At 38.8% G+C, this 19,279-nt stretch overlaps 1 protein-coding gene across 2 annotated transcripts; it reads right to left on the bottom strand.

The window, feature by feature from the left end:
- Positions 1–685: 685 nt before the first annotated feature.
- Positions 686–14,911, bottom strand: LOC117559977. 2 transcript variants are annotated; one of them, XM_034236742.1, is made up of 18 exons: positions 13,850–14,911; positions 13,056–13,175; positions 12,559–12,721; positions 12,275–12,467; positions 11,987–12,082; positions 11,267–11,362; positions 10,547–10,642; positions 9,827–9,922; positions 9,107–9,202; positions 8,387–8,482; positions 7,667–7,762; positions 6,947–7,042; positions 6,120–6,248; positions 5,928–6,008; positions 3,607–5,791; positions 3,373–3,426; positions 2,765–2,899; positions 686–2,168 (listed from the first exon to the last, which is right to left on the bottom strand). In XM_034236742.1, the coding sequence occupies exons 2-18, from the start codon at positions 13,165–13,167 to the stop codon at positions 1,954–1,956; spliced, it is 4,035 nt and encodes a 1,344-aa protein (XP_034092633.1). In that variant the 5' UTR covers positions 13,168–13,175; positions 13,850–14,911; the 3' UTR covers positions 686–1,953. The 2 variants fall into 2 exon arrangements, with proteins under 2 accessions (XP_034092633.1, XP_034092631.1); XM_034236740.1 differs by having other exon boundaries at positions 13,056–14,911.
- Positions 14,912–19,279: the final 4,368 nt, after the last annotated feature.

The raw sequence follows: 19,279 nt of genomic DNA, 5'->3' as shown, positions 1-19,279 counted from the left end.
CATTTACATCACTTGTTTTTCTTGGCATGGATAAAATATGTTCGATAACACCTGCGGTTACCTGCGCTCGTATTTCTAGTTAGTCTGTTGGCAGCTGTGGCTTCGTCTTTTACGCTGGGATTTCTGAGTGGTGGGAAAACGTTGTGGGATTGAAAAATTGGCATGTGAACACACACATACCTGTATGATCTAGCGTGCACAAAAGCAGATACAAAACCATCGCAAAATTGATTTGATAAAGAGCCGGTAGACCAAGATGGGAATGGCAACTCAGCCGCGCGCAGCACTGAGCAAGGACAGCTGTAAATCAATGGCATTGAGCTGCGTGGCATTATCAAATCCAAAAAGAAACCATAAACACACAGTACACCAGGAGTAGCAGGATTACACACACACACACACACACACACACACATACATACCATGTATACATCACTTCGGGGGACATTACATTGACTTACATGCATTTCCTGGAGTCTTATACTAACCTTAACCATAACCAACAAATGCCTAACCCTAACCCTAAACCTAACCATGTCTTCACCCTAAAATTAATTATTCCCCTCATGGGGACCTCCATTTTGTCCGCATAAGGGAGGCGAGTCCCCACACGTGACTGTGTAAACAGATTTAGGTCCCCACAAGTATAGTAATGCTAGGCCACACACACACACACACACACACACACACACACACACACACACACACACACACACACACACACACACACACACACACACACACACACCCTTGTCTTTATTACATTCTGGGGGTACCTGACCAGACCATCCCTTTTGGGGTCCACCCTTTCTGAAGGTTGTACAGCACTGTAAAAAATCAGGCAGAATCCTGAAGTGGACTCAAACAAAGATTTCACTTCAAATTATCAATCAGAGAAAGTAGAGGTCACTGACCGGACTATAACCCGTTTCATGGGGTCTTGTCAGGTACAGAGTTACAGGAGGGGTCCATATATACACACTGTCTGGCTTTTAGTCATGTGTGGGCTCCAAAAATACACTGTCTGGTTTAAAACATTAGTGGGGCCACTTAGCACACTATTACTAAACTTACTTTAGGTAACAATGCAACACCTTTGACTGTCAAAGTGAGGGCTATCATGATGCAGAAGGATTTTCACCTTTAGTGTCAACATGTAGCTTCTGTTGTGACACAATTATATTGAATTCTAATGTACTGATAGCATTTTAATTAATATTTAAGCTATTATAGTAATGCTTTTTATTAGTCTATTTAACCACTGTGACACAGGGATGTCTGAACTCGTGAATGAGACTCACAGTACATTTACTGAATTTGCATCAGTTTCCTTCTTTTTAAATAAAGAGGGGTTTGTGTTCTAAGTGTTAATTATTGGAGCCATACAAGTCATGCTTATATGGGTATTCTGCTTAAATAGTCATTGTAATTTCCATTTAAGCAATACAATGTTATTATAGAGCTTTCCAGTAAATACAAGGAGATTGTCGTTATTAGACTTTTAATTATTACATACAATACATTAGAATACATTATTATTTATATATATAAATATATATATATAATAATGTATTTCCAGATGATATTGAAAGAAATGAGGAAATTGAAAGTGTGAAAAGGGACAAGATTAAATTGTGTTAAGAAAAAAACAAGATAATATGAGAAACTAGAAGAGATGATAAGGTAGTTCAGATAAAAGGAAGATTACAAAAAAGAGATGAGATTTAAAAAGCATAGAGGTAAGAGAAGATCAAATAGATAAGGTTGAAGAGGAAATTGTGAATAATTCAGATAAAAGAAAAGGAGGTATTAAGAGGACATCAATGAGGGGTGAAAGAAGAAATAAAGTATGATCTATATATTTGTATAGCGGCTTACATCAAACATTTAACTTTTGCAAGCATTACACTTTACAAAAAAAAGTAATGGTGTCAACAGACATCAATGATCACTTTACATTTTGCTCTTGAGAGCTGTGATCCGATTCTTTATATAAAACTTTATGGCCAACCAATTTCTTTGTTTGAGTGCTTCTCCTTCCATTTTAAGACACTTATCGCAGTCGCTTTTCCGCGGAACGCGACATGTGTTAATGAAAGACATCAGGTGCTTCTCAACAGCTTGGATCTCCGTCTTTTCCCACAGCTTTTTCTTGAAAGGCTGCCGACCTGTATAAAAATGACAAATACATTATTTTGTGTTTTTCTGGAACTGCTATGGAAAAGTTATTTGAGAGAAAAAGTTGATAGAATTTATTTACATATTATGCTACTTGTTGTTATTCATATATGTCTGTCTCCATTTTATATTCTGTAATAAATCAATATTGATTGGTACAAAACATAATAATAAATAATAATACACATTAAGTAGTTTTACGACATTCTCCCAGAATGTCAGCAATAATTCTGATTCCATTGACCTTAGATATAAAGGGCATGGTGGCAGAAGTTTCAGAGGAGAATATCTCAAAACCTCACACATGAACGTACCAAAACTACTGCATAATCCTGGTGGTAAACTAGGTATACATTTTCTAATGCGTTTGAAATAACCCCTTTACATTGGATTGAAACAAAGAAAAATTGCTAACCAGTAACTGAAAATGCAAGAGAGCAAATAGAAGATGCAAATGTAATGTTATATATTCAAAAGAGTTAACATTATACACAAGCAGATCTAAAATATGTCAGTGTAGAACCATGAAACATTACATCAACCATGGAAGAGCATTCAGTAACAAAGTATGGTCTAAAAAGTTGACCTTTTTGCCTTCTCTCGGTCTGTGGTTGAGCGGCTGGTGGAGGTGTCATAGGGCCCTGTTGCGATGCTTCATCTGTATTGCTCCCATCTCTCATTGATGTTTTATTCTCCATCTGAGTGGATGTGACTTGACCCTCTGAAAACCAGATATACAAAATAATCAATTAGGTGTTGCAAGAAAATTAGATATATCCCGAGCTAAAACTCGAAGATTTGATCCGGCTTTTTTTAATGGGTGTATAATGGCTAAAAACTAAATCTGATCCTTTCTTTACTGTGTTCTCCCTCCTTTTGTCTATCCAAACAAACTTGTATTTCTACGCTGCTTTTATTTACAGCTGAGCTCTACAGTGTGAACTGGTTTGTAATATCAAAGTAATCTTTCATTCATATCACATCAGTAATTTAAGTCTTACAATTTTGTATTTATGACGCAATATTTAATGTATTTTTATGAAGTAGCTCAAAAATCTAATCAAAATTATGGTAATTACAACAATCTGACTTGCCGATACAGCTGATACAAAATGGTACAGTACTAAAGATCAGGATCATATCCCACAAACTTGAATGGGACATAGCATGGTCCCACTTAAAAATAATATTTACCTTGTGAGTCTGACTCACACGCTGTCTCATTGTCGCTGTCCATGTGCACATTCTCTGTAAGTTTGGGGTTAGAGGAAGGAGAATGAAGAATTAATTAGTAAAAGCACAATGCACTTAAATGTAGTCTGACATGCTCCAATAATGCCCTAGAAAAATATGTTTTTATATACAAGTACAATTACTTTGGAAACAGAAATGGTATTTCATGTATGAACATGTAAAAAAAGATTTTACCCTCAGGATCAATGCTGATGTCATCCAGGGTCTTGCCCTGGAATTCTGCCAGGCGTCCTTGCTCCAAGGCCATGAGAAGTTTGCTGATCTTAGCAAGCTGAAGGGTGCCCTCAGGAAGTCTGTAGAATTGCCGATGCACTCTTATGTCATGGCCGAGAAAATCTGCCAACAGATCCAGCTCTGTATTGGTGAGGTTAAGAACCTGAGACAGAGTTCCAGTTTGCTTGCGTAGTTTTGTAGAGGTGAGACTTTCAGGATTCTTTGCACCACAGGCCTTGGCAAAGTATCGAAGGCAATCAGAACCGCGGTAGCAGGTGAAAGCAGATGGTCTCGCAAACAAGTAAATGTTCTCCTTAGGAACCCCACATTCCTGCCGTGTGCCGACGAGCAGATCCAGTGCTTGCTGCATTGCTGGGGTCAAAAGCACAGGGACCTTTCTTCCCCTCTTTCCTCTTATCTCTATCCTCCTGAAGTATTTACATAGTTTCTTTTCTAGTTCTGACAGGGCAATATTTACATCTTCCTGAGGATGTGATGGATTTTGAGACAAATATGCAGATAGGGGCATTTTTGAAACTTCCCCTGCTCTACGTCGGTTAAACAAAATGACTTGTGTCAAAGTGACCTTTGCTAACTGTGACCATGTCTGGGGAGATTTATCTGCAGACAATTTAATGTGAACTTCTTGTTGTTGCACATCTAAATAAGAATGGAGAGTCTGGACATCTTTTGTAAATGGAAGCAACTGAGGAGCATTCCACTTGGATTCCTGAAGGGTTCTCAGTGATGCGGCAGAAATCAGTTCATTCCATCGGGTTTCATATACTCTGCGGAACGTACGAGCATCTTTAGCTGCTGAGTAGTTGCTCTGTACGTTTGCACGGCTTTCAACAAGCATTGACATCTTTTTCAAGCTATGTCCAATTTTAAGGGCAAGACTTGGGCACTTGTATGTATTGGTTTCACTGTCGAAGCCTGCCACATGTTTGACTGCTTGCACAACATACAAGAAATTGATGGGTTTGACATGGTCTTGAATAGTCTTTAAGGGAGTAGTTTTCCTCGAACATACCAGAAGCCTTCCAAGCTCCCTCAGTTTCTGCCGTATGTATTCATGCTTGCCAACATCATATCCAAGCCTGTTATACAGGTGCTCACCATACTCCATGATACATACATCAGATTTGACAGCAATGTAAACATCATCTTGAACCATGTTGTTTAACAGCTTCCAAAACTCTATCTTGACGCCAGGTGGTGGAGGTACTGCAAATGCAGACAGGGCCTGGGCACGGGTTTTGCCAGGTTTTTGTGGAACATCGGGTTTGAACTTGCAGATCTTCATGTGCCGCCAAAGGAGTTTCTTGTTGAACAATCCTTGACAATAAACACAATGGAGGAAATTCTGTGCTTGAGAGTCCTGTTTGGGTTGCTTGCGAGAAACAAGATTTCCAACGCCAGCATTTAATACCTCAACATTGTGGGCGAAGTTGCCTCTGTTTCTTAAATGTTCCAAATGCATTCTTCTTTCTTTAGAACCTTTTGGGAAGGACAAAGCCTGTGCAACGTCAGGCTTATTGTGATGCGCACGCTCCAAATGCCTTGCTATTTTTCCAACTCCTATCTTACAGTACAAACAATATTGCTTTTTGTTGTACATTCTTGACCCATCCTCCTTTTTACAAACGGCAGGTATGCAAGGTGAACGTGAACCTTCAGCTACTTTGTTTTCTGTAAGAAGGGAAGAGGCCCCATCAGGAAGATTTGGTTCAACTTCATGTGTCGAGTTTTCAGATACGGATCCAGTGTCGCCAACTATACTCTGTTTTAACGATTTACCCCCTATGGTTCGTGTTGTGGGACAGGATCCACTGCCTAAACATTGTCTTTTGCGTTTAATAATGGAATTGCTATCTCTTCTTGAGGGGGAGCGTCCTCTCTTGGGCACCTGCTGTGAAGAACTACTGTTCACTTGGGTTGGTAAGAGACATTCATCACTGATGTGAGACAGCTTTTGAAAGTATTGGCGTCCAAGCATGCTGTCTTTTTTGTGGACTATGTCAATAACTTCGCTTGTGTCTGTACCAGAAGAGTCTTCACTCGTTTTAGGAATATATTCCTCTCCACTGTCCGCTGAGCTGGGGTCAAAGAGCTCATCTGAATCAAACTCAATCTGGCTGGTCATCTTAAGAAAAGAAATTATAAATTACTTCACCTATTAAACAATTGCTATTCAGACTTTAAATTACAATGTATTGAAACCACCAGTAACAACATATAAGGATTAGTACATTGATCATCTCTACATAAATGTTGCTTACCTGTATGCTTTTAGTCCTCCTCAGCATTGGGAAAATATCTTTGTCTTCTTTGAGTTCAATGTCAGTACCTGGACTCCATGCCTGGAGTGTCCAAAATAAATGTATGTAGTTGGCATTTGTACCAATAAATCAATAGAAATATATATGATACATAATACATGAATACACGAAAAACTGAATGTATGACAATACCTGAGAGCTATCGTCATGGATGGCAATTCGGGACGGACTCTGAGATTCGTCTGAATCTGTGTAGTTTACAAGGGAAACCATCATCCCATATTTTTTCTTTAAAAGATAGGACTCTGTTTCACCTAAATGCTAAAGAAAAGAAAACATAGTAAAGAATATGCTAACATAACACGCAAACATTGATGTATGTATATGAACTAGCATTAAGAAAACTGAAAACGTTTGATATTTCTTTCATAACATGTACCATTTCATTGAGCAACGTGACATTAGATTTGTGTCAATATAGAGCAAAGCCATTACTTTAGCTTCTGGCTGAATCTATAACAGTGAATGAAATATAAAAAATAAATTATTCAAATGTTGAAGTGCTTTTTTCAAATTAATTAACTTATAATCATATGGAAAGAGTAACGGCTGACATTGTTAATATAAGTATACATTTAAAAAAACATTTAAATGTCTTGATTTAAAAACGTATGAAAACATTTCAATGATTTATTAGGACTAAAAAATGAATTACAGATAAATATTAAATTATCTTTCTTTTAAATGTTTACTTTATCATCCAATTACCATGGACCCCACAACAACAGGACCCCTGACATGTGTGTGTGAAACTACTCTGCTATAAGCCCTCTGACTGGACCCCATTTAATCACAAAAACCTGACTGTGTTCAGCAGCACACATTCAGAGATACACTGATCTACAGAAAAGCCAATTGAACCATCAAATGCCAATACCAAATATCAATAAAGCAGGACATTTGTAAATACTGAATTATTAGGGAAATGTAGTCAAGGGGAAAATCCATTGAAGACATACCTGTGTGTCGGAGATTGAAGATCTCTGAGGAGCTGGCTCACTCGTACTGGGGATCTCAGCCTCAGAAGACTCGATGGCAGTAGCTGGCTCTCCAACCTGAAGAATAATTCAACATTATTAATATATTGTTTCAATGCAACAACACTAAACGTGAACAGAAAACCTACACACAATGAGTAAGGAGGTATTGGATAATGTTTATGTGACTCATAATCGTTTTTAATATGATATGTTAAGTTGGCTCTGGTATCTGCTATAAATATGTTGCCTCATGTAACTCAAACAGTTAAAAAGAGGTGTAGGTGGAGTCTGGGAGCATGAATTGACCTCTCACCAACAGCTGGTATGAATGGTACAAAGCAAACTGAGCTAACGTTAGAGCACACATGTCAAACATGATGCTTCACCAAGTTTATGGTCAGAAAAACCAAAAGAAGTGTAGTTGAATGTGGTGATAGTAACACAGTAACGTGGACCCCACAACAACAGGACCCCTGACATGTGTGTGTGAAACTACTCTGCTATAAGCCCTCTGACTGGACCCCATTTAATCACAAAAACCTGACTGTGTTCAGCAGCACACATTCAGAGATACACTGATCTACAGAAAAGCCAATTGAACCATCAAATGCCAATACCAAATATCAATAAAGCAGGACATTTGTAAATACTGAATTATTAGGGAAATGTAGTCAAGGGGAAAATCCATTGAAGACATACCTGTGTGTCGGAGATTGAAGATCTCTGAGGAGCTGGCTCACTCGTACTGGGGATCTCAGCCTCAGAAGACTCGATGGCAGTAGCTGGCTCTCCAACCTGAAGAATAATTCAACATTATTAATATATTGTTTCAATGCAACAACACTAAACGTGAACAGAAAACCTACACACAATGAGTAAGGAGGTATTGGATAATGTTTATGTGACTCATAATCGTTTTTAATATGATATGTTAGGTTGGCTCTGGTATCTGCTATAAATATGTTGCCTCATGTAACTCAAACAGTTAAAAAGAGGTGTAGGTGGAGTCTGGGAGCATGAATTGACCTCTCACCAACAGCTGGTATGAATGGTACAAAGCAAACTGAGCTAACGTTAGAGCACACATGTCAAACATGATGCTTCACCAAGTTTATGGTCAGAAAAACCAAAAGAAGTGTAGTTGAATGTGGTGATAGTAACACAGTAACGTGGACCCCACAACAACAGGACCCCTGACATGTGTGTGTGAAACTACTCTGCTATAAGCCCTCTGACTGGACCCCATTTAATCACAAAAACCTGACTGTGTTCAGCAGCACACATTCAGAGATACACTGATCTACAGAAAAGCCAATTGAACCATCAAATGCCAATACCAAATATCAATAAAGCAGGACATTTGTAAATACTGAATTATTAGGGAAATGTAGTCAAGGGGAAAATCCATTGAAGACATACCTGTGTGTCGGAGATTGAAGATCTCTGAGGAGCTGGCTCACTCGTACTGGGGATCTCAGCCTCAGAAGACTCGATGGCAGTAGCTGGCTCTCCAACCTGAAGAATAATTCAACATTATTAATATATTGTTTCAATGCAACAACACTAAACGTGAACAGAAAACCTACACACAATGAGTAAGGAGGTATTGGATAATGTTTATGTGACTCATAATCGTTTTTAATATGATATGTTAGGTTGGCTCTGGTATCTGCTATAAATATGTTGCCTCATGTAACTCAAACAGTTAAAAAGAGGTGTAGGTGGAGTCTGGGAGCATGAATTGACCTCTCACCAACAGCTGGTATGAATGGTACAAAGCAAACTGAGCTAACGTTAGAGCACACATGTCAAACATGATGCTTCACCAAGTTTATGGTCAGAAAAACCAAAAGAAGTGTAGTTGAATGTGGTGATAGTAACACAGTAACGTGGACCCCACAACAACAGGACCCCTGACATGTGTGTGTGAAACTACTCTGCTATAAGCCCTCTGACTGGACCCCATTTAATCACAAAAACCTGACTGTGTTCAGCAGCACACATTCAGAGATACACTGATCTACAGAAAAGCCAATTGAACCATCAAATGCCAATACCAAATATCAATAAAGCAGGACATTTGTAAATACTGAATTATTAGGGAAATGTAGTCAAGGGGAAAATCCATTGAAGACATACCTGTGTGTCGGAGATTGAAGATCTCTGAGGAGCTGGCTCACTCGTACTGGGGATCTCAGCCTCAGAAGACTCGATGGCAGTAGCTGGCTCTCCAACCTGAAGAATAATTCAACATTATTAATATATTGTTTCAATGCAACAACACTAAACGTGAACAGAAAACCTACACACAATGAGTAAGGAGGTATTGGATAATGTTTATGTGACTCATAATCGTTTTTAATATGATATGTTAGGTTGGCTCTGGTATCTGCTATAAATATGTTGCCTCATGTAACTCAAACAGTTAAAAAGAGGTGTAGGTGGAGTCTGGGAGCATGAATTGACCTCTCACCAACAGCTGGTATGAATGGTACAAAGCAAACTGAGCTAACGTTAGAGCACACATGTCAAACATGATGCTTCCCCAAGTTTATGGTCAGAAAAACCAAAAGAAGTGTAGTTGAATGTGGTGATAGTAACACAGTAACGTGGACCCCACAACAACAGGACCCCTGACATGTGTGTGTGAAACTACTCTGCTTTAGTCCCTCTGACTGGACCCCATTTAATCACAAAAACCTGACTGTGTTCAGCAGCACACATTCAGAGATACACTGATCTACAGAAAAGCCAATTGAACCATCAAATGCCAATACCAAATATCAATAAAGCAGGACATTTGTAAATACTGAATTATTAGGGAAATGTAGTCAAGGGGAAAATCCATTGAAGACATACCTGTGTGTCGGAGATTGAAGATCTCTGAGGAGCTGGCTCACTCGTACTGGGGATCTCAGCCTCAGAAGACTCGATGGCAGTAGCTGGCTCTCCAACCTGAAGAATAATTCAACATTATTAATATATTGTTTCAATGCAACAACACTAAACGTGAACAGAAAACCTACACACAATGAGTAAGGAGGTATTGGATAATGTTTATGTGACTCATAATCGTTTTTAATATGATATGTTAAGTTGGCTCTGGTATCTGCTATAAATATGTTGCCTCATGTAACTCAAACAGTTAAAAAGAGGTGTAGGTGGAGTCTGGGAGCATGAATTGACCTCTCACCAACAGCTGGTATGAATGGTACAAAGCAAACTGAGCTAACGTTAGAGCACACATGTCAAACATGATGCTTCCCCAAGTTTATGGTCAGAAAAACCAAAAGAAGTGTAGTTGAATGTGGTGATAGTAACACAGTAACGTGGACCCCACAACAACAGGACCCCTGACATGTGTGTGTGAAACTACTCTGCTATAAGCCCTCTGACTGGACCCCATTTAATCACAAAAACCTGACTGTGTTCAGCAGCACACATTCAGAGATACACTGATCTACAGAAAAGCCAATTGAACCATCAAATGCCAATACCAAATATCAATAAAGCAGGACATTTGTAAATACTGAATTATTAGGGAAATGTAGTCAAGGGGAAAATCCATTGAAGACATACCTGTGTGTCGGAGATTGAAGATCTCTGAGGAGCTGGCTCACTCGTACTGGGGATCTCAGCCTCAGAAGACTCGATGGCAGTAGCTGGCTCTCCAACCTGAAGAATAATTCAACATTATTAATATATTGTTTCAATGCAACAACACTAAACGTGAACAGAAAACCTACACACAATGAGTAAGGAGGTATTGGATAATGTTTATGTGACTCATAATCGTTTTTAATATGATATGTTAGGTTGGCTCTGGTATCTGCTATAAATATGTTGCCTCATGTAACTCAAACAGTTAAAAAGAGGTGTAGGTGGAGTCTGGGAGCATGAATTGACCTCTCACCAACAGCTGGTATGAATGGTACAAAGCAAACTGAGCTAACGTTAGAGCACACATGTCAAACATGATGCTTCACCAAGTTTATGGTCAGAAAAACCAAAAGAAGTGTAGTTGAATGTGGTGATAGTAACACAGTAACGTGGACCCCACAACAACAGGACCCCTGACATGTGTGTGTGAAACTACTCTGCTATAAGCCCTCTGACTGGACCCCATTTAATCACAAAAACCTGACTGTGTTCAGCAGCACACATTCAGAGATACACTGATCTACAGAAAAGCCAATTGAACCATCAAATGCCAATACCAAATATCAATAAAGCAGGACATTTGTAAATACTGAATTATTAGGGAAATGTAGTCAAGGGGAAAATCCATTGAAGACATACCTGTGTGTCGGAGATTGAAGATCTCTGAGGAGCTGGCTCACTCGTACTGGGGATCTCAGCCTCAGAAGACTCGATGGCAGTAGCTGGCTCTCCAACCTGAAGAATAATTCAACATTATTAATATATTGTTTCAATGCAACAACACTAAACGTGAACAGAAAACCTACACACAATGAGTAAGGAGGTATTGGATAATGTTTATGTGACTCATAATCGTTTTTAATATGATATGTTAGGTTGGCTCTGGTATCTGCTATAAATATGTTGCCTCATGTAACTCAAACAGTTAAAAAGAGGTGTAGGTGGAGTCTGGGAGCATGAATTGACCTCTCACCAACAGCTGGTATGAATGGTACAAAGCAAACTGAGCTAACGTTAGAGCACACATGTCAAACATGATGCTTCACCAAGTTTATGGTCAGAAAAACCAAAAGAAGTGTAGTTGAATGTGGTGATAGTAACACAGTAACGTGGACCCCACAACAACAGGACCCCTGACATGTGTGTGTGAAACTACTCTGCTTTAGTCCCTCTGACTGGACCCCATTTAATCACAAAAACCTGACTGTGTTCAGCAGCACACATTCAGAGATACACTGATCTACAGAAAAGCCAATTGAACCATCAAATGCCAATACCAAATATCAATAAAGCAGGACATTTGTAAATACTGAATTATTAGGGAAATGTAGTCAAGGGGAAAATCCATTGAAGACATACCTGTGTGTCGGAGATTGAAGATCTCTGAGGAGCTGGCTCACTCGTACTGGGGATCTCAGCCTCAGAAGACTCGATGGCAGTAGCTGGCTCTCCAACCTGAAGAATAATTCAACATTATTATTGATAAGACGGTGCATTTACCTGATCCAAAAATTAGAAGGTAGAAACAACTGTTAGTCTAAATGCGAGGAAAGAGAATAACTCCTAATCTAATATTTACTAACACACCCATAAGAAAATAAATCGTTGTCAAATCTACTTGAAATTTTGCAAATATATTTTTCAAACCTGTTTTCTCCAAGGCCAATCAGTTCCTCCGTAATCGTATATTATCTCTTCTCCAGGATTAATGTCTCGAAGAGCAAAGAGACAGAGGTGTGGCTTGTTCTCTGCCATGACCTTCTTCATTTTGCAGTTTGGATGTTTGTGGTCATCATTGACTAATCTTCCTAGACTGGAATCTTCTTGTGCAGCATCAACACTTAATAAATAAAAATAAACCACGTTTTATGTTCATAAAATAACAACTTGCAACTCAATTTCAAATATGTAAAATTGTATTTAGGACTTACCACCATGTTCTTTCTTGCCAGTAGAAGTCAAACATAAAGACAGCACAGCTGACATGATATATCCTCCTCCTCTTTTGTGATTCTTCAGAATGTATTAATTCCCCTCTGTACTCCACCACAAAGTCTCCTTTTTGGAAATGAGAAGTGGCAAAGACCCCTCGACCTATCCCAATTACAGGTTATTATTAAAATGATTAAATGTACAGTTATTCATCTTCTTGCCATGGTTTTTTATTAAAATCCACCAAAACTAGAGTTTTATATTTATAGTAATAATAGTTATTAGCTCTGGTTTGGTTTATACATTATCCTGGCACACTAGACCAGGCAAACAATTCAGCTTTCCCACCCTTCAATACAACATCTCTCAATAGTATGAGGATGCAATTAATGCAACAGTACTTTAATCAATGAACTCTAAGTACTAGTAAGGTTGTAGGATCTGATAAAACTTTGAACATAAAAACACAAATTGTACTGATGACAAAAAGACATACCTTTAAAAGAGTTGATGTACATCACTTCCAATTTTGCAGTCTTGTCAACTGCCTCGCTTGCATGTTCGATCGCATCCTTGAGGGGGGGTTTCCTGCGTCTCAGTCCCGCCATAGTGTATCCTATAATCAAAAACAATGAAGCGTTAATGTGACCAGACACCACCATAATTATTGCAATTCATTCAAATACTTTAAGTATTAGACAACTACATCTAGTTGATGGATTGAAGTAGGGCTGCTCGATTATGGCAAAAATCATAATCTCGATTATTTGGGTCAATAATTGATATCACCATTATTAAAAACGATTATCCATTTACCTTGAAAACATCAATTTATTGGAGAAAAAAAATGTGAACAGTATGTTCTAACAGTTGATTACCCTGAACTGTAATTACAATTCAACTGAAAAACCAATAAAAAAATAATTTCCAAAAAAATAAATAAAAATATAATCGTTTTATTTCAATTACATTGTTTTCGTAATCGTTGCAAGCCATAATCGTAATTGCGATTAAAATACGATTAATTGAGCAGCCCTAGATTGAAGCAGACTAAGCAGGTGTTTCAATGCTAGCAACGTTAGCTAACGTTAGCTAGCCTGCTAACATGAGGTAGCAATCTCTCCAAAGTGAAATTATTAATATACAAAACCTGTTGCTATAACTGTTTTTTACTGAGTTACTTCATGTTGATTGCTACATTTTAAAGCATGCAAACACATTTTCATAGTCTGAATGTAAGCTACCTGGTTAATGTTCAGTAACATATGTGCCTTTAAAATAATAACTCACCTTTTTAGCTACGATCCCACTGCCAGTGAAGTGCAAAACGAAATTCACGTGGTTCTGTCCTCATATGGAGCGCTTGTTTTAAAGAGTCAGCACATCCTGTAAGGGTGGTCATGCTATCACAATGAGAATTCCTGTCTCCGCCCACCAGGAATGTCCCAATATTAAATCAAGGTGACCCAATCTGACCATTAAAACAAGGCTAATATTAAGAACATTTTTATTTGTATTTTATATATATATATATACAGGGATGTAAACTCATCAGGTATGAAAAAGGTGACAAGTGCAATATCTGAGTAATCTTTTACTCAAGCACAAGATCTGAGCACTCTTAGAACATAATATTTTAGCATTTTGCAAATGTTTAGCTTGTCTATGGCGTTTTCAATGTTAAGTTAGCATTTATGCTAACGGTTAGCTTGTCTAAGCCGATTTCAATGTAAAGTTAGCATGTATGCTAACGTTTAGCTTGTCTATGGCATTTTCAATGTTAAGTTAGCATTTATGCTAACAACAGCTGTAGTCTGTAATCTCTCAAATCTTTTTATATTTGTTATTTACATAATTAATGATTAATGATTCATTGCTTGTTATTGTGACAACACAAGTCAAACTCACCAAAAATGTATATATTTGTGTTTTTAATTCTGTATTTCATTAAAGACACTAAGCTAAGGAGCTAAGTGCTACCAGCTAATCAAACAGCTCAATATGTTGGAAGATGGCTGCTTGCACATGCGCAGTTCAGCAAAGTGTGTGTGGAGAATGGAATGTGTGTGTGGGATGCAGTACCTGCCTTGGCCAGTAGTGGCTGATACTGAGTTACCTCCTGTTAGCACACTTATACACACTAAGTCGGTAAAAGTGATTTTTGGGGACAACCCTGAAAACTTCACAGGGCATAGTTCTGACCTTAATTATAATGAATATGAGGTAAAATTTGTGGGGTCCAGGGTTTTGGACCCCACAAAAAAATTGGACCCCACGGCGTGACTGGGCTGTCTGATGCATGGCCACACAATGTAATAATGACAAACACACACACACACACACACACACACACACACACACACACACACCGTTGGGTTTTTGAAGGTCTTACATGAGTATTTTCCCAAGATAAGAACAGAGACACAAAAACATTTGATTTGATGTGTATCATTTCCTTTTTTATGTTATTTATGTATTAAGAAAAAACACTTTGCACTTTAAGAAAACAAGCAAGAGTAGCTTCTAACAATCCCAACTGGTGTGTTTTATTTTTAGTTGCAGGTAGTGTGTGGATTCAGAAAATAACTCACTCATGTATAATTCATTCAATCAGTGACTCACTCGGTGTGAGTCGTTCCGGCGGGGATGTACGCATCACAATGTACAGGCAGCATATTTCTCTTTTCTACACAAATATGGCACTGTGCAATGTTGTATCAACATCCAGATACCTTTCATCATTTATGGTTTGCTATTTTAAGTCTCAAAATAGCACTATTTCTCTTTTTTTAACATTTAGAAAACCCATCATACAAACTGAATGTGTTCATGTGTCATTTGGTGATTGTTGCACCTGAGTAGTATTTCTCTTGTAGCTTTAGTAGATACTTGTTATGCTGCATCATACATACTGTATCTGCTCTGAAACACATGTCCTCTGTCTTCATCGGACACAAAAGGATCAAACATAGGGAGATTTTCAGAACCTTTTATTTCCCTTTTAAAGTAAAGTTTTACTCATTCAAAAGGACATGTGGCATTATCTATGACTGCAAAGGAGGCGAACTAAATGTGATTTCAAGCAGCCATTAGTTTCTATTTTCTTCACTGTGAATGGACACTTACAAAAATATTTCAACCTTCCCTTTTACATTTTGTAAAAATGGGGTTGTAGGTTTGTTCCAGACGTATAGTGTTGGTCCATTCAAGGACTCATTGACTGGAAAGATTTCAAAGTCGGTTGTTGAGAAAGCTCCATAAGCTACAGTGTTGAAGAGTTGTCATAAAGTCAGACAATGAGCCGATAAATGTTCACCTGGACAAATGGACTGTGTGAGGAACAGGGGTTCAATCAGGAGTGACGGTTTTGATGTAAGAATACATATTTATTGCCAGGAATACACAAATGAATGTAGTGGAGTTTTGGCGATTAGGCCCCGTTGTGCAGAAAGTATCATTCGGGAGGGGAGATCCGATCCGATGAAACCCCCCCGGGGTCTAGACCCTGGTGGTGGTGAATGGATGGTTGGGGTCGGTCTGAAGGGGAGTGGCTTAGCTTGACCCTGGATTCAGAGGGACAGAAGGTGTAAAGGGGTGGAGGAGGGTTTCGTTGATTCACCTGAAATGACAGCTGTCAGAGGGGAGAGCAGATTTAAAAGGGGTTAGCGGAGTGCTGTGATATGCTTGTGAGAATAGAGCGAAGTGATTGGTTAAGCTGGGGAGTGACGCCCCCGATCACTTAGGAGAGAGAGTAGTAATGAATGAGTAAAGAAGGTCTTCCTGGTTGAACTTGTGCTGAGCTTCATGTGTTAAAATGGTTGTTTCTAGCATTGACACAGCTCTTATGAGTCAGTCACCTTTATAATCCCAAATATTGGAAGTCCTTGAATGCACAAAGAGGGATTTTATAACTGATTGCAATTGCATCATTAACAATTGACGAACACCTTTAAGGGAAAAGAAGGCTGACAAACAGAGTGATGGATTACCTGTTGCAAGCAATTTGACGTTCATTGCAAGTTAAATAACTTGAAAAAGTGGATTAAACATTTCGAAAACGATATATTATTTGGTTTAACATGCCAAATAATGTCTATACTCTGGCGTTGGAATCTGATGATTACTAGTGTGTAGAGGCTGGTTGTATTTTCATCATACATTAATACATGGATTTAAAAGATGCAAAAATAGTAGTACATCAGCAGTGAATCAGAGATAGGGAGAGATGCAGAGCAAATGTACTATTTAGCATCAATAATGTAATTGTATTGCTCTGTTTCCTCACCAAACAAGCTTACTGTATAATGTTTACATCATTTCACTAACAGCACGCTGCCTGGTCTAATTATAACTGTTTAACATGTATTTAAATCTGAGAAGTGTCACATGCCCTAGTTGCAGAAATGTCAATCTACAATTTATGTGCAAATAAATGCAATGCATATTGTATGCATGTAAGAATAAAGGATGAATACTAGAGTTATACAAGGTGTGAAAAATAATACAGTAAGTGAAATAAGGTCTCTTCTGAGGGGGCACACTTCCTAATCAAAAAATATTTCTCCCACTCACACATACTCATACACACACATGAAATCAAGGTTATATTTTCCTCACAATCAGTGTGTGTATTTGTGGTATTGGGAGTTGTGTGACCTTGTCGAGTGGAGCTAAATGACCGAGGTCCAGACTAATCTTATTCAGTCTTGGCCACAGCCTTGTTCTAATGGACAATCAGCACTCTACTGTATATCTGGCTGACATTTTCCTCTGGTGATCATCTGCTTTCTCTTTGTGCTGGAGTGATGTTGAGGCCTGTGATTACGCCCTGACCTTTAAAGCGTGACACGGAGATAAACAACACAAAAAGCTGCTAAATTACAACCGAAGCACAGAATCTCCTCCTCAGGATCAAGTGTGACATTTACAAAAGTTGATGTTGTGTATTGGTCTGGCATAGTTACTGGGGGTCTGTGTCTTAAGGCCCGGACACACCAAGCCGATGTTGGCCGTTGGGGGGTGTCAGGCCGACGATGAGTGTCGACACGCCCTACTCAGATTGGTGTGTCCCGCACCGTCGTGTCTTTTCAGCCGGGCCGACGCCTTTTCGGCCGAAAACCCGGCAGTCGTCAAAATAAATCACTCTGATTGGCTGTTCAGTTTAGCGAATCAGTGCATGAGAAGCGAAACAGAAGTGAGGGACCCAAACAAACTATTAAGAAGGCAAATCTGAGATTTCATTTAACTCCAGCTCTCGACACAGGTTCGGGAAAGCCCCATGAGCTTCTCGCTGTAGAGTGAAAATGGAACGCACACGCTATTTGTTGTTTGTTTATATCACGCAATTTGTTCCTCTTCTCTCGGTTATCACGCAGTCTGTCTTCCGGTTGTTGCCTCTTTTGAATGACGAATACACACTACCGCCGCCTGCTGGTAAGGAGAGTTATTGCCACTCACGCATGCGCAGTTCGTACGTGCTTCTTGGCCGTCGGCTGAAGTCTTTGCGGTGTGTTCCAGTGCGACTGCGACACATGGCCAAGACGCAGAGAAGTGAGGCGACACAACAGTCGGGGGTCCGTCTGTGTCAGTTCTTTGGTGTCAGCTGTCCGGGCCTTTACAAAGAAGTGGAATACGTTTTTTTGGCCCACTTGGGGACATCAGAAGCTTTAAAAACACCATTGACACAGTGTAAAAAGTGTATAGAGGGAACATAATAACAACGTTCACCCTTCATCCCCCTTTAAGCTCTTATTTTAACTTTATTTGCCTGCTGCAATCAAATACCAGATTGATGTGTAAAGAAAATATAAACCAAGGCTGCAAAACCGAAAATGTTGCTGAAATTTGGCATATTACTCTCAATGAATATAAGAAAGCACTGCGTAAAGCGAGAGCAGCCTACTACTCTTCATTAATAGATGAGAATAAGAATAATGCAAGATTTCTTTTCAGCACTGTAGCCAGGCTGACAGAGAGCCACAGCTCGATTGAGCCTTCTATTCCCATAGCACTCAGTAGCAATGATTTTATGTGCTTTTTTAATGATAAAATTGTTACTCTTAGAAACAAAATTAATGACCTCTTGCCTTTGACCAGTATAGTGTTATCAACAGCTCCCGGAAACGTAAGTTCTAATATTACACTAGATAGTAAACTAGAATGCTTTTCAGCCATAAACCTTGAACAATTAAATTCAATGATTCTCTCTTCTAAACCATCAACGTGTATGTTAGACCCAATTCCAACTAAGCTGTTGAAGGAAGTTTTTCCATTAATTAGCACTTATTTATTAAATATTATGAATATGTCTTTATTATCAGGCTATGTTCCACAATCATTCAAAGTAACAGTGATAAAACCGCTTCTTAAAAAGCACAACCTCGATCCAGAGGTTTTAGCCAATTATAGACCTATTTCCAATCTTCCGTTCCTCTCAAAAATTCTTGAGAAAGCGGTCGCAAAACAGCTGTGTGATTACTTAAAAAACAATGATTTATTTGAAGATTTTCAGTCTGGCTTTAGAACACATCATAGCACAGAGACAGCTCTGGTTAAAGTCACAAATGACATTCTAATAGCCTCTGACAAGGGACGTGTCTCTATTCTTGTTTTGCTCGATCTCAGTGCTGCATTTGATACTATCGACCATGATATCCTATTGCAAAGACGAGAGCACTTAGTTGGCATACAGGGAACTGCTTTAGACTGGTTTAGGTCCTA

This window comes from Gymnodraco acuticeps, unplaced genomic scaffold (assembly GCF_902827175.1).
Source record: "Gymnodraco acuticeps unplaced genomic scaffold, fGymAcu1.1, whole genome shotgun sequence".
Lineage (NCBI taxonomy): Eukaryota > Metazoa > Chordata > Actinopteri > Perciformes > Bathydraconidae > Gymnodraco > Gymnodraco acuticeps.
The sequence above is the reverse complement of the archived record's forward strand: the minus strand, read 5'-3'. Positions and strand labels throughout refer to the sequence as shown.